The 27,096-nt window shown below is 41.2% G+C and overlaps 1 protein-coding gene across 17 annotated transcripts in view; it reads right to left on the reverse strand.

The window, feature by feature from the left end:
• Rnf32 (ring finger protein 32) overlaps positions 1–27,096 on the reverse strand; it is a 61,712-nt gene that overhangs the window by 14,590 nt on the left and 20,026 nt on the right. For 2 of the 17 annotated variants that reach the window (XM_017592606.3, XM_063285935.1), the window contains exon 8: positions 4,051–4,261. The exons of the other annotated variants lie outside the window; for them this stretch is intronic. In XM_017592606.3, the coding sequence (XP_017448095.1) occupies positions 4,244–4,261 (18 nt within the window). In that variant the 3' untranslated portion in view covers positions 4,051–4,243. Of the gene's footprint in view, positions 1–4,050; positions 4,262–27,096 lie in introns of those variants that run through there. 17 annotated transcript variants of the gene reach the window in all.

Below are 27,096 nucleotides of genomic sequence, written 5' to 3' on the forward strand. Positions count from 1 at the left end.
TGTAGTTGGAGCTACATGGGCAATCCTAATTTCTAGTAATTATGCTGGAAAGGTTCTGGGTTTAATTTTTACCACCTAATATGCCCAAAATACCATTTCACCATTTTCATTTGAATGATTCCCCGTCTCAAGTCAGATCTGTCCTGTTCCCAGGACTCAAAGCCAAGTGGCTTGTGGTCATCAGTATAGGACTCTGATGCCTAGGAAAGACATGCAGTTTAGTAGATGAAGCCATTAAAGAGTAGTCCACAGTGTCATTTGAGGCAGGAGAGGGAGTTCATTCAAGGCCATCCACAGATCCCTTTTGTAAACCTAGGGGCTTAGAGGCAGCACTGAGCTGTCTTCAGAGCTGACAGATGTATTAGACTATAGGAGAACCATGTTAGAGGGGTGCAGCACTGACAGTGACCACTGCATGCATGCAGAGCTGCTGGCAGCTCTCATCTCACCTATAAGCCCCATTTCTCATTACCTGTGGACTTGGAGCCCACAGGTTCATTGGTTGCTTGCAGGTCAGAGCACTTTCTGTGCCTGTGAATGAGACAAGCTGTCCTTACAGCTGATCAGATCCATTTGTGTAATTATCAACACCTCTTCAGCTGTGTCTAGCCTGTATTCTCTTCTGTTTTCTTTTTGCCCTGTCATTTTAAAAATTAGTTTGTACGAATGTGTACGTCATGGCATGAATATGGAGATGAGACAATTACTGGGAGTCAGTTCTCTTCTACCATGCAGGTCCTGGGGATTGAACTCCAGTCATCAGGCCCCACAGCAAAGTGCCTTTGCCTGCTGAGCCGTCTCACTGTCTCCTTGTTAAAAGCAAAACAAACCCGAGTTCTCCAGTAAAAAGTTTCTATTTTTAGCTTTTCTTTCTGTCACCTTAAAGGTGAAAACTCTTTTATTCTTTTATCTCTCACCCTATAGATGCATGCTTAAGTTATCACAGTCCAAAGTCAGCAGCATCTTCATTTTCTGAGCCAACATGAGGACTTTGTATGCTTACCCTCAAATAGCCTCTTCTGGCCCAGGTTGGCAAACACTAGAATTCTCTGTCTTAATTTGTTAGGGACACACCGTTATTCTTGTTTGGTGGATTCAATGTCTATGAGACAACCCTTTCCTACTTTCTTTACCACTTACACCATAGACTTCCCATCTAGAGAAGTCTACATCTGCATTTTCTTTAGGGCACTTTCTTTAGGGAACAAAAAGGCTTTTAGAGTCATAACCACATCGTCCATCTGAACTCATGTCTCTCTTGGCCTCTCTTCTTACACATGCTTTTCATTTAGCTCACACAGAGTTCTAGGCTGTTTCATTCCCCCTGCTGATGCCCAGTCTTCTGGCTTCTGCTGAACCTCTGAGACATCTTATCTATATGGTGCAGGTGCCCTTCCTTTCAATACCTTGTCAGAATTCTCAGCCTGAGGTCATCCACAGCATTTACTAGGTGGAACACTGATCTCTTTTAAGTCAAATTAAGGTTCTTTGATGAGACAACTCAAGTTTGGTCTGGTTTAGCTTCAGATTGCTGCTTCAAGCTGTTTCTTTTGTCCTTTAAATTAATTCACTTTTTCTTCTCAGTTTTGATACGATAATGGAGCCTACCAACACCATCTCCATTTGTGATTTCTGTGAGACACTCCCCCTGAGAGGAGAAGGTGAAGGTGGCCAGGGCAGTTGAGGCCCTTTCCCTGGGAGAAGGTGGTCACCAGTGACCCCAGTGCTATGTAGAAATTCCATCCTGGAGGGAGAAAAGCTGATTAAGACTTAGAAAGTAAACAACTCAATCTCTGGAAGGCCCTGAAATTGAGCACTCACCAAGGCCCCTTCCCCAAATATATAAACACTAAGGACTGCTGAAGAGAGGAGACTGATTCATCGAGCTACCTGCATGCTATGTAGAGAGAGGGGATCTTCATGCTGTGGTGGGCTTTCTGTGATGTTATCTGCCTTTGAGTCATCCATCCTCTTTTAAGTAAGCTCAATAAACTCATTGTTCACCGAGTTGCTCTCTGTTGGTGACTTTGTTGTGACTTTGCTCTGGTGTTGGTTTCCTTACTGGGGTTCACATGTTCCCAGGAGCAGTGTCACAGACTCAACATGTGGCAGTGAGGAGCAAGACTTGAGGAGCAAAAGATAGAATACTAGAACTGCAGCATGACCATAGCCCAGGCAGGCAGCTCCTTTAGCCCTGCAGCTGTTCTGAGAAGTGATGGGCAAGAAACTGTTAACTCTGCATCCACATGTGAATTTAGTCATCAAATCACTACCTTAACAGTCACCATATAGTTAAAGCTAAGTGATATGCTTATAACTTATAAAGTTATTCTAAACATTAAATCACAACTTAAAAGGCCAAAGAAAAGAGAAAAACTGTATTTTAAATTTTTTTTCTGTGTTTTCATTTCATGGCTTGGTCCTGTCACCTGGACTACAGTATTCATATCCCTCACATAATTGTCATTAGCTGCAGCTGTTCCCATCTCATAGCTTCTAGCTCCAGATTCAGTACACCACCCTCTCCTTTTGACATGTCCATGCTGGGGAGCAAGGGGCCTCCCATACCCATACCTGGTCATTCCTTCTGGGAGCATGAGACATAAGAGGGAATCCCAGGCATGGTGGTGTTCGTTCTCTCACCTCTTTGCTAGCTGTCTTCTGAGTCCCACTCTTTTCTCTGTCCTTTCCTTGCTGTACCTTGCAGCTTCTTGTAGTACTAATACTATTTGCTCCTGAGTTCGGGCCAGGAAGCATTTCCCTTTGAGATCTCAGAGGCACCCCAAGCAACAAGCCTAAGGGATCCTCCCCAGCCCAAAATATAGTTAAGTTTGGATCTGTGAGCCCAAATCACAAGACCATAGCTGTAGGCCTCTTTCCTCAAGGTCTTCCATTGATTCATGAGCAAAGCCTATGGTCTTGTCCCTGAGCACTCCCTGGTAGGCAATGCCTATACATTATGGCTACTACCCTCCAGTGGCCTCTTAGGCCAGCTCTGAGCCTACTCCACTATAAGGATGCCACCAACCAGGCCCCTGCATCCTGTAGATGGCCCAGGGTAGCTTGCATGCCAGGCCTTTCAAGACATCCTTCCAGGGGTGGCAGGGTCCACTGGCTTTGTTTCTATTCACATTCATCTTCCCATATCCCTTATTCCAAATCGGCTTTTTTCTGCTCCCTCTGTCTCCTTGTCTGCTCTCATGGTATCTACTGTTTCTTGAAATTTAATATCTTTTGTTTTATGAAGTCAAAATATGAATCTGTAGTTCTGGCTGGCCTGGAACTCAAGGAAGAACTCTGCTAGTAGAGTAATGTCACATTTACACTTCCAGCTCACACTTCTTTTTAACTTTTAAATTTAAAACTTTTAGTATTTAACCATTTGTGTGGGGCTGGTTATTAGAACAGCGCAGGGACTGAGCTAGTGTTTAACAGGCAGTGTACAATCATGAGGATCAAAGACCACAAGCACTCTTCTTTCAATGAAGAGCTCCTAGGGTAGCAGGAACACTACTGACAGTACTAGTGTCCTGGGACCGCAGGCTCCTGGGGGATGAGGAGAGGGCAAACTGTACTGTATTTTAGAAGTTAGGTGGCCAGAGCTGGGGCTGCACTGGCTTTTCCCATGTCTGTGTCATTTGTCACCACTGACTTCAGCAAAAGCTGTCTTGAAGGAATCTTGTGGTCTGGCCTATGTGCTTGCTTAGTTCTGTGAATAACTGCTGCTTTCCCTCTTCCTGCACTTGCATTTCCATGTGTTGCCATGGCATGGGCTAAAAGTAATCTCTCCTCTGCTCTCCCACTGGACTTGTGGGATGTTTGAGGGCCAGTGTTACCTATTTTGTGTATATTTCTCATTTCTTCAGATGAGCAACACAGATCTAGGGAAGCACCTGATCCATCTATGTAAAGCTCTTAGCACTGAAAAATGTTGACTTCCTGTTTGCAAAAGATTAGAAATGAGATGCCCTAAATGTACACATTTGGAAGCATTGCGGTACAAATTCCTTCTTGGAGGAAGGATAAAATGGAAAAGGAACAATGCTTCTCTAGATTTTGAAGTGATTTCTGGTGGCAAAATTCAGTAAAACACCAGTGATTAGCTGAAAAGCACAGTACTGATGTAAAGTTGTCAACACCCTGACGTGTCTCAGGTGTCTGAAGGAGACAAAGGACTGGTCTTGCTCTTCAGAGTCTCAGGTTCAGCTCAGCAGCAGTAATCTTTGCAGGCCTAGAGCCATTGTCAGTAGCATAGAGAGATCTGAAAAAAGTCAACACACATTTACTGAGTGCTCACTGTGATCGCCCCAAAGCAACTAAGTATTTCTGAAATGTCAAACTCTTGTTTCCAGAAATTCTTATTTCCTCACTTCTTATGTTAATTAATAACCTTCATAATTCAAAGGCCAAGGATGACAAGAAAAACATGTCAACTTAGTTCTAGTTTTTAAACATTAATGCTTAATATTATGAATGTAACATAAACAAATAAACATATATAAAAATTCAATTTAGAAATATGAGTACCTTAACTTTTTTTCCTTTTAAGTGTCCTATTTTGAATATTTGATAAAATTAATAACCAGGAGTCCAGGTACTTGATATGCAAAGCAATACTAGTCATTTGAAAACAGTACACTGGCTAAATGTTAAAAAAAAAAAACAACAAAAGCATTTAGGTGAATTCTGTCTGCTCAGGAAAGTCTTAAGTGATCCATCTCATGTCAGCAAATTGCTTACTAATGTGTTGACTTAGGGCCACTCTCAAAAGCAAAAAGAAAAGCCTGGAATTTATAGCATCTCAATGCATCAGCTGATAAGCTTTTACTGGTTTAATATGCTTCCAGGCTTGCAGCCTGGAGCCACTTCAAGTTAGCAACAGAATGTTTGCCATCTCCATGTGATAAAGGAAGTCAAAGGGATGAACAAACTTCAGGACCATTATGCTGTTTGGTGAGATGGAAATGAAAAACTAGAGAAGTCACAGGTTTGGGGGTGTGTGAGAGCTGGGCCTTCAAGTCCAGCATCTGACGGATTGTTAGCCTCACTTCTCAAACAATGGTCTGGACTTTAGCTGGGGCAGAGATAACATAGTGCATTTGAAAAGTTTTAATTGCAGCAATAAAAGACCATGCCTCAATTATATGACAGATGCTAGCAAAGTTTCCAGATAAGGATCAAAGCCATCCAAGGAGTGGCCACTGCTCTTTGGGCCACACTAGGCTTTCTGTACACACTGCTGGGGAATTAGCACAGCAGCTTTTCCGACCTTTTTTCTTCCTTTGATGTGAGTTCCTAAGCAAGTTAAGTGTATCAAGACTACTGTATCAGCCAGACAGGTCCAACACTCCCTTGCTGAATTTTAATCCTGACACTCAACAGTACAAAACCTAATACCTGACCTTTGCAGTTCTTACCACAAAAGTTCAGTGTGCTTTAAAGAACCCGCTTTGTCACAGTGCACCACTTTGCTCTGCTTCTGTTTTGCTAGCAGCATGCCTATGATACTTTAAAGCCAGACCACCTTGAGAACTTCTTAGTGTATGAGAACATTGTGTTTGTAAAATTTAGATGGATAAAACCCAAAGCAAAGAGCTTCATTAACTCTCCGAGGAACAGAAGGGGTATATGTAGAACCATGAGTTGTGTTTTAACAAGACAGATTGTAAAATCAGAATGACCTGAGCTAACCTGATCCAGAGTACTACAAGCATATTCGTCTCAGCACACGGAGCGAACATTCAAGGACAAGCCTCCGAGAGTGCATTGCTACCCCCTTTCTTTCTATTAATTAGACTTCGTTTCCTCGGACAGGACTTTAGTTGGTTCTAGGGTGCCTGTCCCCTAGCAGACTAGAGGCTTTGCCTACATGTCAGCTAAGGCGGTAGAGATCTCATGAGGTCAGTTTTGCAAAGCAAAGCTGCAGCTCAGTAGTCATACTGGTGCTGCAAGCCTCTTGCTTTTAATTGCTGTTATATGATACTAAGATAAATGGTATTTTGTTTTTAAAATGTTTCTAATTCAGGTTTCCACTGAGGCACAGATCACAGTGGCTGTCACTTCCGTTTTACTGACTCACTGAAGCAGTGTCTACCCGTCTTTGACAGCAATGAGCCAGATTTATTTCTCCTAGTAACTTGTAATTCATTCCTTCCTTCCTTCCTTCCTTCCTTCCTTCCTTCCTTCCTTCCTTCCTTCCTTCCTTCCTTTCTCTCTCTCTCTCCCTCTCTCTCTCTCTCTCTCTCTCTCTCTCTCTCTCTCTCTCTTATTTTTTTTTTTTTTACTAAAAATGTAAAAGTGAATTTGCCTTACTCTTTGTTCATGGTGAAAAGGATATATCCTAAACATGTGGTCATTTCCAGATTAAAAGAATTGTTGCCATCTGCAGATGGAGAATTTGCTACCTCCACACTGTTATTCACTATGACCTGTTTACTAAAATCACCACTTTCTGACGCAAACCTTCAACCTGATCTCAAAACTCTAATTACTGATCTGAAGTTTTGTTCAGTTAAGATGGTCCAGCAGACATGTGAAAACCATAGGGCCTCCTCTCTACCTAGAGTAGCCCGGTGTCTCTGGAGTGCTGCTAACTGACTCACAAGTCTAGTCTGTCACCCAAGGGAGGTTGCTAGAGCCAGGTTCATTGTGGCTTCGAAGTTGTTCTTAATGTAGTTACTTCTAGGAAACCTCTAGGCACACTGGCTTACCTCAAGCTGGATTTTAATTTTAGTAAACAGTTTTGTTTACTAAAACTTCTAGGCTCAAGCTGCAGGGCCACTTTAAAAGCCAACCAACCAACCAACCAAACTATATAACCTTGGGCTAAATCAAAGACACTGAAAATAAGTTTACAAAGACAGTTTCGTTTGTCAAAAAGGATGCCCTGGAACCTAAACCAGGTTAGTAAACACATCTGACCAAGATGGCCTCTGTTTTCTATTAACACAGCAATAGGCAGGAAGTAACTATTTCTCATCCTACAGTTGGGAGCTACATTTTATAATCTGATGTGATTGACTAATTAGCTTGAGAGGGATGGGAATTCAGGGAATAAGGGTCTTTGTTGAGCTAACTACCTTTGATTGAAAAAAAAGTGTTTCTCATATACTGAGGTGCCAAGGTAAGTAGTTACAAGCTTACTTTAGATATACCAATGTCTAATTCTTAAAACACCTTTATTTACAACCTTACGTTAAGGTATTTTGGGGCAAGAGGACGACTCAGTGGATAAAGAGCACTTGGTGCTCCAACATGAGGACCTGGTTTCAATCCCCACACCACAGAAAAAGCTGGACATGGATGCCTGAGCTTGCAATCCCAAGAGACAGGTCCATTCCTACGCCTTGCTGACCAATTAGTCTAGCAAGCCACACATTCAGGGAGAGACCCTGTCTCAAGGAAAGAAGGTAGAGACCAGTATAACACGGTACATTTCTGGCTAAGCACACAGTACTCACACACGCACACACACACACACACACACACACACACACACACACACATTCACACCACTTGTACACACAACTGTACGTGCACATGCATACATGAACAAACACAACCACACACTCATATACACACACTTTTTCTACCACCTTTCTAAATTGAAAACATCAAACATTTTTTTACTGAAATCATTTTTCTTATTAAAAAATAAAATTATTTCTATTATTATAAAACTATGTTGAACTTCCTAAGGCAGTGTGCAGTGCCTCAGGCTGACTAAGTATTGCACTTGCACTGCTGGGCCACAGTACTAACTTTCTGTAACACTTGTTACTTAGTTGTCTTAGTCCCACTGTGAATTATTAATTTCAATTCTGTCATAAAAACTTTTTAAAAATACAAGAAAATGATTGGAACACGTAAACATTTGTATATGTCTGTGAGCTAATATTCTTTCACTAAACTTAGTTTTATTAACAATAAAGATGGCTGCTTTGCTGTGCCCAGAACAATCGGGTTTCCTTCCTGCTGGTCTTGGGAGGCACACAAAGGTGCTGGCAACCTGATGTAGTGGCTTCTGTCCTATCTAAAAGCTCATGCCTTCCACCTAACAAGGTGTAGTATCCAGGAAGAAGTCTTTGATCCAGTTTCATTTAGTGTTTAGATATTCAAAACCCTAGCAGTGTTGGTGGATTATGATAGTATGAAGTAATGTTTTCTTGCCCTCTCCATGTGAATGAACTAAAAATTTCAGTTTAGATTATTTTATATGCTGTATGTGTTTGTGTGGCTTTCTACACTTCACCAGTTGTCCATTACTTAATGGGGACTTTAGCTACCAAATATGTCTCGTAGTCAAAGGTTTGTCTCCTCAAACATATGATGGCTCTTCCACTTATCCTGCTAGGTAAGTGTTAAGTTGACTTAACACTTAAGTTATCAGTTTAAGATGCATAGGCTTATGAAATTTTTCAGTTAAAAGACATATTAAACTCATCTGGGGAAATTGATGTTTATAAATCATTTTTTTAGTATAGATTAGAGCTTATTCAGGGCATGGGGAGGGGAGTTAAAAGGGTAGTAGGGGCAGAGAAAGGAAGAGAGAGAGAGAGGAGTCGGGCCATGAGCATGTGGAGAGGGGGGGAGGGAATGGGAAGAGAAGGGACAAAGGTGGAAGAGGATAAGAGCAAGAAAGCTAGAGCAATATTAATCATTTTATTCAAGACTTTGACTATTACAAGTGCTTCGATGGCTTGCCTACCTTAAGCTTAGAGTGTGATTATGTAGGGAGAGTTTCCTGCATTTACATCTGATTTCTGTGGTTGTACAGCAAATAATCACCACATTGCTCTCGCTAGTCTAGTTGGCATAATTTGTGATTTTTGTGCATTTTATCATTATACAGTAGCATTTGCAACACACACCCCTATAAACTGTCTCCTTGCACTACTGCTGGGCAGAGACCGGACAGAATGCTCTGTTGCCATGCAATCTACATTGTCATTGTGTGATATGTAGAGTTTTGTTTTAAAGATGGGGTCTCTTGTATCCCAGGTTGGCCTCTAACTTGCCAAGGATAGAGGTGAGGATAATCTTAAAAATTTAGTCTTTTGCCTACTTAAGTGCTAGGCTTATAGGCATATACTGTCATACTTGGTTTATCTGGTAATGGAGAACTCAGGGCTGACTGCATGCTGACCAGGCAGCTAACAACTGAGTTACAGTCCCAGCTACAATAAAAAGCCTTTATTTTAACAAACTCCATCTGACTACTGGTACTGGAGGTCAGGATTAGGAATGGCTATTACATTTGGGTATCTTTTTAGTGAAATTGAGAGACCCGGTGAGAGAGAGACCCAACCGCCTGGTCAGGTGGGCACTCCTGAGGCTGCAGAGCGGAAGAGACCACCAACACTGCCCACCCCTGCCCACATCCCTGGCCCAAGAGGAAACTGTATAAGGCCTCTGGGCTCCCGTGGGGGAGGGCCCAGGAGCGGCAGGACCCCTGCCAGAGACACCACCGGACCCTGAAGGAAACAGACCGGATAAACAGTTCTCTGCACCCAAATCCCGTGGGAGGGAGAGCTAAACCTTCAGAGAGGCAGACAAGCCTGGGAAACCAGAAGAGACTGCTCCCTGCACACACATCTCGGACGCCAGAGGAAAAAGCCAAAGACCATCTGGAACCCTGGTGCACTGAAGCTCCCGGAAGGGGCGGCACAGGTCTTCCTGGTTGCTGCCGCTGCAGAGAGCCCCTGGGCAGCACCCCACGAGCAAACCTGAGCCTCGGGACCACAGGTAAGACCAAATTTTCTGCTGCGAGAAAGCTGCCTGGTGAACTCAAGACACAGGCCCACAGGAACAGCTGAAGACCTGTAGAGAGGAAAAACTACACGCCCGAAAGCAGAACACTCTGTCCCCATAACTGACTGAAAGAGAGGAAAACAGGTCTACAGCACTCCTGACACACAGGCTTATAGGACAGTCTAGCCACTGTCAGAAATAGCAGAACAAAGTAACACTAGAGATAATCTGATGGTGAGAGGCAAGCGCAGGAACCCAAGCAACAGAAACCAAGACTACATGCCATCATCGGAGCCCAATTCTCCCACCAAAACAAACATGGAATATCCAAACACACCAGAAAAGCAAGATCTAGTTTCAAAATCATATTTGATCATGATGCTGGAGGACTTCAAGAAAGACATGAACACACTTAGGGAAGCACAGGAAAACATTAATAAACAAGTAGAAGCCTACAGAGAGGAATCGCAAAAATCCCTGAAAGAATTCCAGGAAAACACAATCAAACAGTTGAAGGAATTAAAAATGGAAATAGAAGCAATCAAGAAAGAACACATGGAAACAACCCTGGATATAGAAAACCAAAAGAAGAGACAAGGAGCTGTAGATACAAACTTCACCAACAGAATACAAGAGATGGAAGAGAGAATCTCAGGAGCAGAAGATTCCATAGAAATCATTGACTCAACTGTCAAAGATAATGTAAAGCAGAAAAAGCTACTGGTCCAAAACATACAGGAAATCCAGGACTCAATGAGAAGATCAAACCTAAGGATAATAGGTATAGAAGAGAGTGAAGACTCCCAGCTCAAAGGACCAGTAAATATCTTCAACAAAATCATAGAAGAAAACTTCCCTAACCTAAAAAAAGAGATACCCATAGGCCTACAAGAAGCCTACAGAACTCCAAATAGATTGGACCAGAAAAGAAACACCTCCCGTCACATAATTGTCAAAACACCAAATGCACAAAATAAAGAAAGAATATTAAAAGCAGTAAGGGAAAAAGGTCAAGTATCATATAAAGGGAGACCTATCAGAATCACACCAGACTTCTCGCCAGAAACTATGAAGGCCAGAAGATCCTGGACTGATGTTATACAGACCCTAAGAGAACACAAATGCCAGCCCAGGTTACTGTATCCAGCAAAACTCTCAATTAACATTGATGGAGAAACCAAGATATTCCATGACAAAACCAAATTTACACAATATCTTTCTACAAATCCAGCACTACAAAGGATAATAAATGGTAAAGCCCAACATAAGGAGGCAAGCTATACCCTAGAAGAAGCAAGAAACTAATCGTCTTGGCAACAAAACAAAGAGAATGAAAGCACACAAACATAACCTCACATCCAAATATGAATATAACGGGAAGCAATAATCACTATTCCTTAATATCTCTCAATATCAATGGCCTCAACTCCCCAATAAAAAGACATAGATTAACAAACTGGATACGCAACGAGGACCCTGCATTCTGCTGCCTACAGGAAACACACCTCAGAGACAAAGACAGACACTACCTCAGAGTGAAAGGCTGGAAAACAACTTTCCAAGCAAATGGTCAGAAGAAGCAAGCTGGAGTAGCCATTCTAATATCAAATAAAATCAATTTCCAACTAAAATTCATCAAAAAAGATAAGGAAGGACACTTCATATTCATCAAAGGAAAAATCCACCAAGATGAACTCTCAATCCTAAATATCTATGCCCCAAATACAAGGGCACCTACATATGTAAAAGAAACCTTACTAAAGCTCAAAACACATATTGCACCTCACACAATAATAGTGGGAGATTTCAACACCCCACTCTCATCAATGGACAGATCATGGAAACAGAAATTAAACAGTGATGTAGACAGACTAAGAGAAGTCATGAGCCAAATGGACTTAACGGATATTTATAGAACATTCTATCCTAAAGCAAAAGGATATACCTTCTTCTCAGCTCCTCATGGTACTTTCTCCAAAATTGACCATATAATTGGTCAAAAAACGGGCCTCAACAGGTACAGAAAGATAGAAATAATCCCATGCGTGCTATCGGACCACCACGGCCTAAAACTGGTCTTCAATAACAATAAGGGAAGAATGCCCACATATACGTGGAAATTGAACAATGCTCTACTCAATGATAACCTGGTCAAGGAAGAAATAAAGAAAGAAATTAAAGACTTTTTAGAATTTAATGAAAATGAAGATACAACATACTCAAACTTATGGGACACAATGAAAGCTGTGCTAAGAGGAAAACTCATAGCGCTGAGTGCCTGCAGAAAGAAACAGGAAAGAGCATATGTCAGCAGCTTGACAGCACACCTAAAAGCTCTAGAACAAAAAGAAGCAAATACACCCAGGAGGAGTAGAAGGCAGGAAATAATCAAACTCAGAGCTGAAATCAACCAAGTAGAAACAAAAAGGACCATAGAAAGAATCAACAGAACCAAAAGTTGGTTCTTTGAGAAAATCAACAAGATAGATAAACCCTTAGCCAGACTAACGAGAGGACACAGAGAGTGTGTCCAAATTAACAAAATCAGAAATGAAAAGGGAGACATAACTACAGATTCGGAGGAAATTCAAAAAATCATCAGATCTTAGTATAAAAACCTATATTCAACAAAATTTGAAAATCTTCAGGAAATGGACAATTTCCTAGACAGATACCAGGTATCGAAGTTAAATCAGGAACAGATAAACCAGTTAAACAACCCCATAACTCCTAAGGAAATAGAAGCAGTCATTAAAGGTCTCCCAACCAAAAAGAGCCCAGGTCCAGACGGGTTTAGTGCAGAATTCTATCAAACCTTCATAGAAGACCTCATACCAATATTATCCAAACTATTCCACAAAATTGAAACAGATGGAGCCCTACCGAATTCCTTCTACGAAGCCACAATTACTCTTATACCTAAACCACACAAAGACACAACAAAGAAAGAGAACTTCAGACCAATTTCCCTTATGAATATCGACGCAAAAATACTCAATAAAATTCTGGCAAACCGAATTCAAGAGCACATCAAAACAATCATCCACCATGATCAAGTAGGCTTCATCCCAGGCATGCAGGGATGGTTTAATATACGGAAAACCATCAACGTGATCCATTATATAAACAAACTGAAAGAACAGAACCACATGATCATTTCATTAGATGCTGAGAAAGCATTTGACAAAATTCAACACTCCTTCATGATAAAAGTCCTGGAAAGAATAGGAATTCAAGGCCCATACCTGAACATAGTAAAAGCCATATACAGCAAACCAGTTGCTAACATTAAACTAAATGGAGAGAAACTTGAAGCAATCCCACTAAAATCAGGGACTAGACAAGGCTGCCCACTCTCTCCCTACTTATTCAATATAGTTCTTGAAGTTCTAGCCAGAGCAATCAGACAACAAAAGGAGATCAAAGGGATACAGATCGGAAAAGAAGAGGTCAAAATATCACTATTTGCAGATGACATGATAGTATATTTAAGTGATCCCAAAAGTTCCACCAGAGAACTACTAAAGCTGATAAACAACTTCAGCAAAGTGGCTGGGTATAAAATTAACTCAAATAAATCAGTTGCCTTCCTCTATACAAAAGAGAAACTAGCCGAGAAAGAAATTAGGGAAACGACACCCTTCATAATAGACCCAAATAATATAAAGTACCTCGGTGTGACTTTAACCAAGCAAGTAAAAGATCTGTACAATAAGAACTTCAAGACACTGAGGAAAGAAATTGAAGAAGACCTCAGAAGATGGAAAGATCTCCCATGCTCATGGATTGGCAGGATTAATATAGTAAAAATGGCCATTTTACCAAAAGCCATCTACAGATTCAATGCAATCCCCATCAAAATACCAATCCAATTCTTCAAAGAGTTAGACAGAACAATTTGCAAATTCATCTGGAATAACAAAAAACCCAGGATAGCTAAAGCTATCCTCAACAATAAAAGGACTTCAGGGGGAATCACTATCCCTGAACTCAAGCAGTATTACAGAGCAATAGTGATAAAAACTGCATGGTATTGGTACAGAGACAGACAGATAGACCAATGGAATAGAATTGAAGACCCAGAAATGAACCCACACACCTATGGTCACTTGATTTTTGACAAAGGAGCCAAAACCATCCAATGGAAAAAAGATAGCATTTTCAGCAAATGGTGCTGGTTCAACTGGAGGGCAACATGTAGAAGAATGCAGATCGATCCATGCTTATCACCCTGTACAAAGCTTAAGTCCAAGTGGATCAAGGACCTCCACATCAAACCAGACACACTCAAACTAATAGAAGAAAAACTAGGGAAGCATCTGGAACACATGGGCACTGGAAAAAATTTCCTGAACAAAACACCAATGGCTTATGCTCTAAGATCAAGAATCGACAAATGGGATCTCATAAAACTGCAAAGCTTCTGTAAGGCAAAGGACACTGTGGTTAGGACAAAACGGCAACCAACAGATTGGGAAAAGATCTTTACCAATCCTACAACAGATAGAGGCCTTATATCCAAAATATACAAAGAACTCAAGAAGTTAGACCGCAGGGAAACAAATAACCCTATTAAAAAATGGGGTTCAGAGCTAAACAAAGAATTCACAGCTGAGGAATGCCGAATGGCTGAGAAACACCTAAAGAAATGTTCAACATCTTTAGTCATAAGGGAAATGCAAATCAAAACAACCCTGAGATTTCACCTCACACCAGTGAGAATGGCTAAGATCAAAAACTCAGGTGACAGCAGATGCTGGCGAGGATGTGGAGAAAGAGGAACACTCCTCCATTGTTGGTGGGATTGCAGACTGGTAAAACCATTCTGGAAATCAGTCTGGAGGTTCCTCAGAAAATTGGACATTGAACTGCCTGAGGATCCAGCTATACCTCTCTTGGGCATATACCCAAAAGATGCCTCAACATATAAAAGAGACACGTGCTCCACTATGTTCATCGCAGCCTTATTTATAATAGCCAGAAAATGGAAAGAACCCAGATGCCCTTCAACAGAGGAATGGATACAGAAAATGTGGTACATCTACACAATGGAATATTACTCAGCTATCAAAAACAACGAGTTTATGAAATTCGTAGGCAAATGGTTGGAACTGGAAAATATCATCCTGAGTGAGCTAACCCAATCACAGAAAGACATACATGGTATGCACTCATTGATAAGTGGCTATTAGCCCAAATGCTTGAATTACCCTAGATCCCTAGAACAAACGAAACTCAAGACGGATGATCAAAATGTGAATGCTTCACTCCTTCTTTAAATGAGGAAAAAGAATACCCTTGGCAGGGAAGGGAGAGGCAAAGATTAAAACAGAGACTGAAGGAACACCCATTCAGAGCCTGCCCCACATGTGGCCCATACATATACAGCCACCCAATTAGACGGATGAAGCAAAGAAGTGCAGACCGACAGGAGCCGGATATAGATCGCTCCTGAGAGACACAGCCAGAATACAGCAAATATAGAGGCGAATGCCAGCAGCAAACCACTGAACTGAGAATAGGTCCCCTATTGAAGGAATCAGAGAAAGAACTGGAAGAGCTTGAAGGGGCTCGAGACCCCATATGTACAACAATGCCAAGCAACCAGAGCTTCCAGGGACTAAGCCACTACCTAAAGACTATACATGGACTGACCCTGGACTCTGACCCCATAGGTAGCAATGAATATCCTAGTAAGAGCACCAGTGGAAGGGGAAGCCCTGGGTCCTGCTAAGACTGAACCCCCAGTGAACTAGTCTATGGGGGGAGGGCGGCAATGGGGGGAGGGCTGGGAGGGGAACACCCATAAGGAAGGGGAGGGGGGAGGGGGATGTTTGCCCGGAAACCGGGAAAGGGAATAACACTCGAAATGTATATAAGAAATACTCAAGTTAATAAAAAAAAAAAAGTACCCCCCCAAAAAAAAATAAAAAAAAATAAATAAAAAAGAAATTGAAATGCTCATGTGAGCTTCTGCTATAGTTTAAATTTCTCCCCATGTTTACTAATTTCAATTACATTTTGGCCTTTAATGGAATTAAGCAGTATATATGAGCCTCTTACAATTTTAACATGATTTCCATATATGTGGATGCTTTTCTCCTCGGTGTTTTAAAGCTGGTGATACTTTATTGTCCATATTTTACTTTAAAAAATACACTTTATCGGCAGTTAAGTTGCAGGAGCCCTGCAGTCCAGACTGCACACGGATCTGAACGGACCCGGTCAAACAGCTCCCTGTACCCAAATCCTGTGAGAGGGAGAGCTAGACCTTCAGAGGGGCAGACACACCTGGGAAGCCAGAGGAGACTACTCTCTGCCCATGTTTCTGACTCTAGAGGAAAACGCCTAGTGCCATCTGGTCCCCAGGTGCACAGGGACCCGAGAAAAGGCGAGGCAGGCCCTTCTGGTTGCTGCCCTCACGGAGAGCTGAAACCTACCCCCGAGGAGTGACTTCAGGCCCGAGACCAGAGGTATTACCAATTTTTCTGCTCCAAGTGACTGCCTGGTGGACTCAGGACACACAAAGACAAAATTTCTCTGGGACTGGACACTTCCGGTGTCTAGCTGGAGCCCGAACCTTGGTGATCCTGGCCCACAGCTCCCTGCTCCTAAATGCTGTGGGAGAGAGAGCTCATTGCCAAGACGTGTGGGCAATCCTGAGACTCCAGGGCAGGAGACACCGACAGTACTGCCCACCTTTGCCCACATACCTGGCCCAAGAGGAAAACTGTATAGGGTCTCTGGGCACAGGAAGATAGAGGCAGTGAAACTGAAGGAGCTCTGTGGTCAGAGTGCAGCTGGATCTGAACGGACCCGATCAAATACATCCCTGCACCCAAATCTTGTGTGAGGGAGAGCTAGACCTTCAGAGGGGCAGACATGCCTGGGAAACCAGAGGAGACTATTCTCTGCTTACATTTCTGAATCTAGTGGAAAACACCCAGCGCCATCAGGGCCCCCTGTGCACAGGGACCCAGAAGTAGGGGCAGGTCCTTCTAGTTTCATGGTGAGCTGAAGCCGAGCCCCGAGGAGCGACTTTGGGTCCGAAACCAGAGGTAATACCAACTTTTCTGCTCCAAGTGACCTGCCTGGTGGACTCAGGACACACGCCCACAGGAATAGCTGAAAGCCAGTGGACAGGCCTGAAAGCAGAACACTCTGTTCCATAACCAACTAAAAGAAAACAGGTCTACAGCACTCCTGACACACAGGCCTATAGGACAGTCAAGCCACTGTCAGAAATAGCAGAGCAAGGTAACACGAGAGACAACCATCCTGATGGTGAGAGGCAAGTGCAGGAAACCAAGCAACAGAAATCAAGACTACATGGCATCATCTGAGCCCAATTCTCCCACCAAAGCAAACACTGAATATTCAAACACACCAGAAAAGCAAGATCTAGATTTAAAATCACATTTGACCAAGATGATGGAGGACTTCAAGAAAGACATAAAGAATTCTGATAGGTCTATCAGAATCACACCAGATTTCTCACCAGAGACTATGAAAGCCAGAAGATCCTGGACAGATGTCATACAGACCCTAAGAGAACACAAATGCCAGCCCAGGTTACTGTATCCTGCAAAACCCTCAATTAATATAGATGGAGAAACCAAGATATTCCATGACAAAACCAAATTTACACAATATCTTTCTACAAATCCAGCACTACAAAGGATAAAAGATGGAAAACTCCAACACAAGGGGGAAAACTACAAAATGGAAAAAGCAAGAAACTAATCATTTTGCAACAAAACAAACACAAGCACACAAACATAATCTCACCTCCAAATATGAAGATAACAAGAAGAAACAATTACTATGCCTTAATATCTCTCAACATCAACAGACTCAATTCCCTAATTAAAAAAAAACACAGATTAACAAACTGGATACATAATGAGGACCCAGCATCTTGCTGCCTACAGGAAACACACCTCAGAGAAAAGACAGACACTACCTCAGAGTGAAAGGCTGGAAAACAACTTTCCAAGCAAATAGTCTGAAGAAGCAAGCTGGAGTAGCCATTCTAATATCGAATGAAATCCATTTTCAACCAAAAGTCATCAAAAAAGATAAGGAAGGACACTTCATATTCATCAAAGGAAAAATCCACCAAGATGAACTCTCAATCCTAAATATCTATACTTCAAATACAAGGGCACCTACATATATAAAAGAAACCTTACTAAAGCTCAAAGCACACATTGTACCTCACAAAATAATAGTAGGAGATTTCAACACCCCATTCTCATCACTGGACATCATGGAAACAGAAATTAAACAGAGACATAGACAGACTAACAGAAGTTATGAACCAAATGGACTTAAGAGATATTTATAGAACATTCTATCCTAAAACAAAAGGATATACCTTCTTCTCACCTTATGGTATCTTCTCCAAAATTGATCATATAATCGGGCACAAACAGGCCTCAACAAATACAATAAGATAGAAATAATCCCATGCATCCTATCAGACCACCACGAGCTAAAGCTGGTCTTCAATAACCATAAGGAAAGAATGCCCATATATACATGCAAGTTGAACAATGCTCTACTCAATGATAACCAGGTCAAGGAAGAAATAAAGAAATTAAAGACTTCTTAGAATTTAATGAAAATGAAGGTGCAGTATACGCAAACTTATAGGACACAGTGAAAGCTGTGGTAAGAGGAAAACTCATAGCTTTGAGTACCTGCAGAAAGAAACAGGAGAGAGCATATATCAGCAGCTTGACAGCACACCTAAAAGCTCTAGAACAAAAAGAAGCAAACACACCCAGGAGGAGTAGCAGGCAGGAAATAATCACACAGAGCTGAAATCAACCAAGTAGAAACAAAAAGGACTATGCAAAGAATCAACAGAACCAAAAGCTGGTGCTTTGAGAAAATCAACAAGATAGATAAACCCTTAGCCAGACTAACCAAAGGACACAGAGAGTGTGTCCAAATTATGAAAATCAGAAATAGAAAAGGGAGACATAACAACAGAATCAAATGGACAGTAGGAAATGGACAATTTCCTAGACAGATACCAGGTACCGAAGTTAAATCAGGAACAGATAAACCATTTAAACAACCCCATAACTCCTAAGGAAATAGAAGGAGTCATTAAAACTCTCCCAATCAAAAAGAGCCCAGGTCTAGATGGGTTCAGTGCAGAATTCTATCAGACTTTCATAGAAGACCTCATACCAATACTATCTAAACTATTCCACAAAATTGATAAAAACGGAGCACTACCGAATTCCTTCTATAAAGCCACAATTACTCTTATACCTAAACCACACAAAGACCCAACAAAGAAAGAGAACTTCAGACCACTTTCCCTTATGAATATCGATGCAAAAATACTCAACAAAATTCTTGCAAACCAAATTCAAGAGCACATCAAAACAATCATCCATAAGTAGCCTTCATCCCAGGTATGCAGGGATGGCTTAATATACGGAAAACCATCAACATAATCCACTATATGAACAAACTGAAAGAGCAAAACCACATGATCATTTCATTAGATTCTGAGAAGGCATTTAACAAAATTCAACACCCCTTCATGATAAAGGTCCTGGAAAGAACAGGAATTCAAGGCCCATACCTAAACATAATAAAGGCCATATACAGCAAACTAGTAGTTAATATTAAACTAAATGGAGAGAAACATGAAGCAATCCCACTAAAATCAGGGACTAGACAAGGTTGCCCACTCTCTCTCTACTTATTCAATATAATTCTCAAAGTCCTAGACAGAAGAATCAGACAGGAAAAGGAGGTCAAAGGGATACAAATTGGAAGGGAAGAAATCAAAATATCACTATTTGCAGATGATATAATAGTGTTCTTAAGTGACTCCAAAAGTTCCACCAGAGAACTACTTAACCTGAGAAACACCTTCGGCAAAGTGGCTGGGTATAAAATTAACTCAAATAAATCAGTAGCCTTCCTCTACTCAAAGGATAAACAGGCCGAGAAAGGAATTAGGGAAACGACACCCTTCATAATAGTCCCAAATAATATAAAATACCTCTGTGTAACTTTAACCAAGAAAATAAAAGATCTGTGTGTTAAGAACTTCAAGCCTCTGAAGAAAGAAATTGAAGAAGACCTCAGAAGATGGAAAGAACTCCCATGGAGCTCATGGATTCGCAGGATTAATATAGTAAAAATGGCCATTTTACCAAAAGCAATCTACAGATTCAAAGCAGTCCCCATCAAAATACCAATCCAATTCTTCAGAGCGTTAGACAGAACAATTTGCAAATTTATCTGGAATAACAAAAAACCCAGAATAGCTAAAACTGTCCTCAACATAAAAGGACTTTCAGGGGAATCACTATCCCTGAACTCAAGCAGTATTACAGAGCAATAGTGATAAAAACTGCATGGTATTGGTACAGAGACAGACAGATAGACCAGTGGAATAGAATTGAAGACTCAAAATGAACCCACATGCCTATGGTCAATTGATTTTTGACAAAGGAGCCAAAACCATCCAATGGAAAAAAAATAGCATTTTTAGCAAATGGTGCTGGTTCAACTGGAGGTCGGTATGTAGAAGAATGCAGATCGATCCATCACCCTGTAAAAAGCTTAAGTCCAAGTGGTCAAGGACCTCCACATCAAACCAGATACATTCAAACTAATAGAAGAAAAAGTGGGGAAGCATCTCGAACACATGGGCACTGGAGAAAATTTCCTGAACAAAACACCAATGGCTTATGCTCTAAGATCAAGAATCGACAAATGGGATCTCATAAAACTGCAAAGCTTCTGTAAGGCAAAGGACACTGTGGTTAGGACAAAACAGCAACCAACAGATTGGGAAAAGATCTTTACCAATCCTACAACTTACAGAGGGCTCATATCCAAAATATACAAAGAACTCACGAAGTTAGATGGCAGAGAGACAAATAACCCTATTAAAAATGGGGTTCAGAGCTAAACAAAGAATTCACAGCTGAGGAATGCCAAATGGCTGAGAAGCACCTAAAGAAATGTTCAACATCTTTTAGTCATAAGAGAATTGCAAATCAAAACAACCCTGAGATTCCACCTCACACCAGTCAGAATGGCTAAGATCAAAAACTCCGGTGACAGCAGATGCTGGCAAGGATGTGGAGAAAGAAGAACACTCCTCCATTGTTGGTGGGATTGCAGACTGGTACAATCATTCTGGAAATCAGTCTGGGGGTTCCTCAGAAAATTGGACATTGCACTACCTGAGGACTCAGCTATACCTCTCTTGGGCATATACCCAAAAGATGCTCCAACATACAACAAAGACACATGCTCCACTATGTTCAAGCAGCCTTATTTATAATAGCCAGAAGCTGGAAAGAACCCAGATGCCCTTCAACAGCGGAATGGATACAGAAAATGTGGTACATCTACACAATGGAATACTACTCAGCTATTGAAAACAATGACTTTATGAAATTAATAGGCAAATGGATGGAACTGGAAAATATCATCCTGAGTGAGGTAACCCAATCACACAAAAACACACATGGTATGCACTCACTGATAAGTGAATATTATAATCCAAATGCTCAAATTACCGTAGATGCACAGAACACATGAAACTCAAGAAGGATGACCATAATGCGGATGCTTCACTCCTTCTTTAAAAGGGGAACAAGAATACCCTTGGAAGGGAATATTGAGGCAAAGTTTAGAACAGAGGCTGAAGGAACGCCCATTCAGAGCCTGCCCCACATGTGCCCCATACATATACAGTGACCAAACTAGATAAGATGGATGAAGCAAAGAAGTGCAGGCTGACAGGAACTGGATGTAGATCTCTCCTGAGAGACACACCCAGAATACAGCAAATACATAGGCAAATGCCATCCACAAACCACTCAACTGAGAACGGGCCCTCAGTTGAAGGAATCAGAGAAAGGACTGAAAGAGTTCAAGGGGCTTGAAACCCCATATGAACAACAATGCCAACCAACCAGAGCTTCCAGGGACTAAACCACTACCCAAAGATTATGCATGGACTGATCCTGGGCTCCAACTGCATATGTAGCAGTGAATAGCCTTGTTGGGGTACCGGGGGAAGGGGAATCCCTTGTTACTGCCAAGGTTGAACCTCCAGTGTATTCGATTGTTGAAGGGGATGGTAAAGGGGGGTGTGGATGGAGACCGGAACACCCTCATAGCAGGGAAGTTGGAGGGATTAGGGGGCTGATGGACAGGAAGCCGGGAAAGGGAATAACAATTGAAATGTAAGTAAATACCCAATTTAATAAAGATGGAGAAAAAATGTAAAAATAAATAAAGCAATATGTTTTTTTTTCTAGTACCTTTCCTGGGCACTAAAGGTACATGCGCATGCAGGGGCGCGTGCGCGCGCACACACACACACACACACACACACACAAAACAAACAAAAGCCCTTAATTATTTGTTATAAGCAACATTTAATTAGAATTTGTAATTGGAACATGTGGTTGTCATTATGCTTCAAATTTAACTCAGAAAAACAGAGTTTTCTTGAAGAGTTGGATGGCATTAAATGTGATATGGATGTTAAGCTAATGACAGTGCACACTGCATTATGAAGTCAAAAGGGAGTGTGGGTAGTGGCTAAAGATGCCTGAGGTACTGGTTGGCCTAGCCTACACAAAGCTCCTGCCTTTGAATATAAGAGGGCAGCAGGAGACCCAAAGGCAGAGGCCACAGAGATTGTCTACCAAGTTGAATTTGAGGAAGAAGAAGAAAAAAATCTCAGAAACCTTGATTTCTCCTAGCTAAATAGGAAACAGAAGGCATCTGAATAGGGCTGAGTTTATACAGAGACTCCCTTGTGCCTGTTTATTGTTGGTTGAGAAGCTTCCTGTTCCCCCAAATTACAGGATTCATTCTCAAATATTGCCATTAACTGGATAAAAAGAGTATGTCTGTCCTCACTTCCTTGGCTGGGCTGTTTCTCTTTCCCTACATAGAAGTCAGCATGCTGGCTTCCCTTCCAGGTCTTAATCTCTATCTTTGCACACTGCACCAAACCACTTTGGGCCAATTTATAATTTCCAGATCTCTCTCTCTAGAGCTTAGTTTGTAGGGTAGAAGCTCATCTTCTGTGCAGACTGATGACTCCTACAGTTGTCATCTTTCTGTGCTCTCCTGTGCATTTTATTTAGGGGTCTGATTGTCAGTGTTGTTCTCTGAGTCATTCTTAGTAATTATATTTTCTCAAGACAGAGTCTTAGCTTGTTGTCTAGGCTGCTCCTGAATTCGTAAACTGGGAGTGTAAGCTATGACTACAAGCAACCACCAGTGAGCCAGAAGCCAATTGTAATTTCTTTCTTTCTTTTTCTCCCTTTTAAAAAAAGAATTATTTATTCATTTTATGTATATAAGTACACTGTAGGTGCTCTTAGACCCACCAGAAGAGGGCATCACATCCCATTATAGATGGTTGTGAGCCACCATGTGGTTGCTGGGACTTGAACTCATGACCTCTGGAAGATTAGTCAGTGCCCTCAACCACTGAGACAAGTTGAAGTCATTGTTTGCATTTGCCAAATTTTAAGGCAGACCTGATAACTATTTACCTTCTATATGTGGATAGTTAATGTGTACATGTAATAACTTTAGAAAATCTGTGCTTTGTAACTGAGTCATGATAATCAGGTGACAATCCTAACCGTACTATTATTTATCTGTGATATTTTCACACAACAGATTAACTCATGTGGTCTGAGAACACAGAGCCCAGTGATATTATGGAAGATCATGAGGCTATAGTCTGAAGCAAAGGGAGCCCCAGTAGTGTCTGAGGCTTGCCCCGATGGCTCTGCTGTATGTCCCAAAATGTTTTCAAATGCTAAAAACATTTGTTATATTTTTACTTGCTACAAATTAACTGCACCATCATTTTGCTTAGAGTTTTGTAAGTTCTCCATGTAAGAAAATACATTTTTAGTTTCTATAAAAATGTCAAGGAAAACCAGGACCAGCCGTCTGATGAAGGCAGATCTCTCTGCTCTGCCTTCCATCTTCAGGGAAGGCCTGGGAACCCTTGCTCGCCCTCAAGGGACTGGTTTTACGAGCCTACTACAGTATCAATACCACTTTCCTGCAAAGGACAGCACATTGGCAGTTGTGTTCTCTGTGGTCTGAGGTTCTTGATTAACAACCAAGAACAAAGTATTTGTTGTCCATAGAGAAAGACAGTGGAAGTGAAAGGATAAAAGTCAATATACTAAGGAAGTAAAAGCTGGGAACACACACGTAAGATTGAAACAACAATGAGGTTTCCCAACAAAGAAAAGCCCAGAATAGAACAGACTCTAGCTGAATTCTACTCAACCTTTAAAGAATAGTAGCAATGATTCTTTAAGCTACCCTGTCAAATAAAAAGGAAACAAGTGTTACTAAACCCTTGACTGCAGCCAGTATTACTCTTAGTTTTATTTTTTTTACATAAAGATACAACAAAAAAATTATAAACTAATTCTTAATAAAATACCAGGCAAGCTGACTTCCATAACACAGTAAAAAGATCATGCACCATTGTGTTCTGTCCCTCTGCTAGTTATGATTACTGTTGCTATAGTGAAATGCCCATGACCAAAGCATTTGGGGAGGAAAGGGTTTACTTGGCTTATGTCTTCTTATCCCTGTTCATCATCAAAGGAAGTCAGGGCAGGAACCTGGAGGCAGCAGCTGGTGTACAGGCCATGGAGGAGTGCTGCCTGCTGGCTTGCTCCTCATGGTTTGATTAGCCTGCCTTCTTGTAGAACCCAGGACCACCAGCCCAGATGTGGTACCGTCCACAATGGGCTGGGTTCTCCTACATCAGTTAGTAGTTAAGGAAATGCCCTACAGGTTTGCCTACAGTCTGACCTTATGGAAACATTTTCCCAATGAGACTTCCTCCTCTCCAGTGACTCTGGCTTGTGTCAAGTGGACATAAACTAGCCAGTATGGTTTCTGAATGCTATAAGAAAATACCATTAGAAACAAAAGTCAGAGAAGTTTGTTTTGACTCCAAAGTTCAGAGGTTATTCCAACACATAATCCCTGAAGGGGAAGACCATCACAGCAAGAAAGGAAGAACAACTGGAGAAGTTCACCCATAATGGCAGGAGCTTGGTATAGCTTATTCACATATTGGTAGTCCAAAAGCAAATCACAGGCCTGAAGCAGATGTCACCTTCAAGGACTGAACCTAGTAGCCCACTTCTGCTATCTAGGACACAGTCCCAAGTGCCCCACAATATCTTAATACAGTGACACCAGCTAAAGACCAAAAGTTCAAAAAAGTGAACCTACGAGCCACAATTCACATTCAAGCCATGACAACCATAATGAAGTTGATTAATTCATTCTTGTTGTGGTTCAACATCTGTACAACAAGTGCAGTAACATATATATTCAGAAATATAAATCAATTATGTGATCAACTCATAGATGTAGAAAAGGCCCTTGACAGTTCAGTTCAGGGATCTTCTTGATTAAAGTCCTGAAGAGACTCAAGAAAGAACCTCTCAACGGAACAGAGTCTACATATAAAAAGGTTAGCCATCTTTATACCAAATGGGGAACCCCTCAAAGCCCTTCCTGACACCAGGAAGGAGACTTGGACAGCCACTGAGGATAATGTTTGAATTCTTTCACAGAGTGATCAGTAAACCCAAATGAAAGGGAAAAATAAGAAAAGAAGTCAGAGCACACAGCAAATGGAATGACCCTGGTTTTTTTAAAGACGTATTTGTGTATTATACGTAAGTACACTGTAGCTGTCTTCACACACACACCAGAAGAGGGCATCAGATCCCGTTACAGATGGTTGTGAGCCACCATGTGGTTGCTGGGAATTGAACTCAGGACCTCTGGAAGAGCAGTCAGGTGCTCTTAACCGCTGAGCCATCTCTCCAGCCCCCTAGATCCTGTTCTTAAAAAGACCCTAAAGGCTCCTTCAGAAAATGCTTCTTATGAACACTTCTAGTCAAAATGGCAAGATAAAATAGAAAGACTTTCCATATCTCTATAACAAGCATCCTAAGAAAGAAAGAAATCCCTTTGACAATAGCCTTAGAAAAATAAAACATCCAGGAACAAATCTAACCAAGGAGTTGAAAACAAATGAAAATTTAAAACACCAAAGTATTTTATTATGAAAACACTAAAATATGAAAAGACTCCCCATACTCATAGAATGGCAGAATCAATACTATGAAAACCGACCACTTTAGCAAAAGCAGTTTACAGATTCTGTGGAATCTCTATCAAATTTCTGATAAAATTCTTCACAGGCTTGGAAAGAAGCCTTAAATGCATTTGAAAGCACAAAATAGCCAAAGCAACTCTGCACAGAAAGAACAATGCTGGAGGTATGAGCCTAGACCTGTAAATATACAAGAGTCCCTATAGCAAAATCAACCTGATGGTGATACAGAAAAGGCTAAGTGGATAGACCAATGGGGTAGAATAGAGAACCCACCCAATTCTTGACACTGAGGGCAAAACACACTGCTAACAAATGTCAACTAGCTCTGCTACGAAACTGGATTCCACATGAGATATTACACCAGGTCCCTCTCATCCTGCTCAAAGTTCTATTCCAAATGAAGCATGTGCCTTACTGTAGCACCTGAAACTACTGGAGAGAGACATTAGGAAACCACTTGTAACACTGGGGACTCCAACATCCCTCAAAGTACTACTGAGAACAATGAATAATGTTGCATGAAGAGACAGCCCACAGAACTAGAGAAAAAGTGCTTGCAAACTATTCATCAGACTGTGTTTAGGCTATATAACAAACAAACAAACAACAACAACAACAACAACAGCAAAAAGGACTAAAAACATGCCCAATCAATTAATGGCCAAGTTAACTGCAGAGACAATTCTCAAAATTTAAATTTTAACAAAATGAAAAAACAGCCACTGTTCTCAGACAAAATTAGGGAAATGCAAATCAAAACTATACTGATAATGTGGTCTCAGCCTGTTGAATAGCTAGTATCAAGAAGGCAACTGCAGCACACAGTAGAGGTATGGGAAGTGAGGAGCTCTTACTGTTGCTACTGGGAATATTTACTGCTGCATCCGTTATGAAAGTCAGCATGGAAATGTCTCCAAATACAATTTCAACACTGAACCATCATGCACTATAGCTGTGCTACTCTTAGGGACATACTAAGTATCCTAAATCTTAGAACAGACATAGCTCCACAGCCATGTTTACTGCATCACAACAGACAAAGTTAAGGAGCCATACACCCCATCAGATGGATAAAGAAAATACAAAATGTCGTTGATATACCAAATGTAATTTTATTCTGACAAAATAAAAAATTAGGATAGTTGAATTTGTATGCATTT

Source organism: Rattus norvegicus, chromosome 4, assembly GCF_036323735.1.
Source record: "Rattus norvegicus strain BN/NHsdMcwi chromosome 4, GRCr8, whole genome shotgun sequence".
NCBI lineage: Eukaryota > Metazoa > Chordata > Mammalia > Rodentia > Muridae > Rattus > Rattus norvegicus.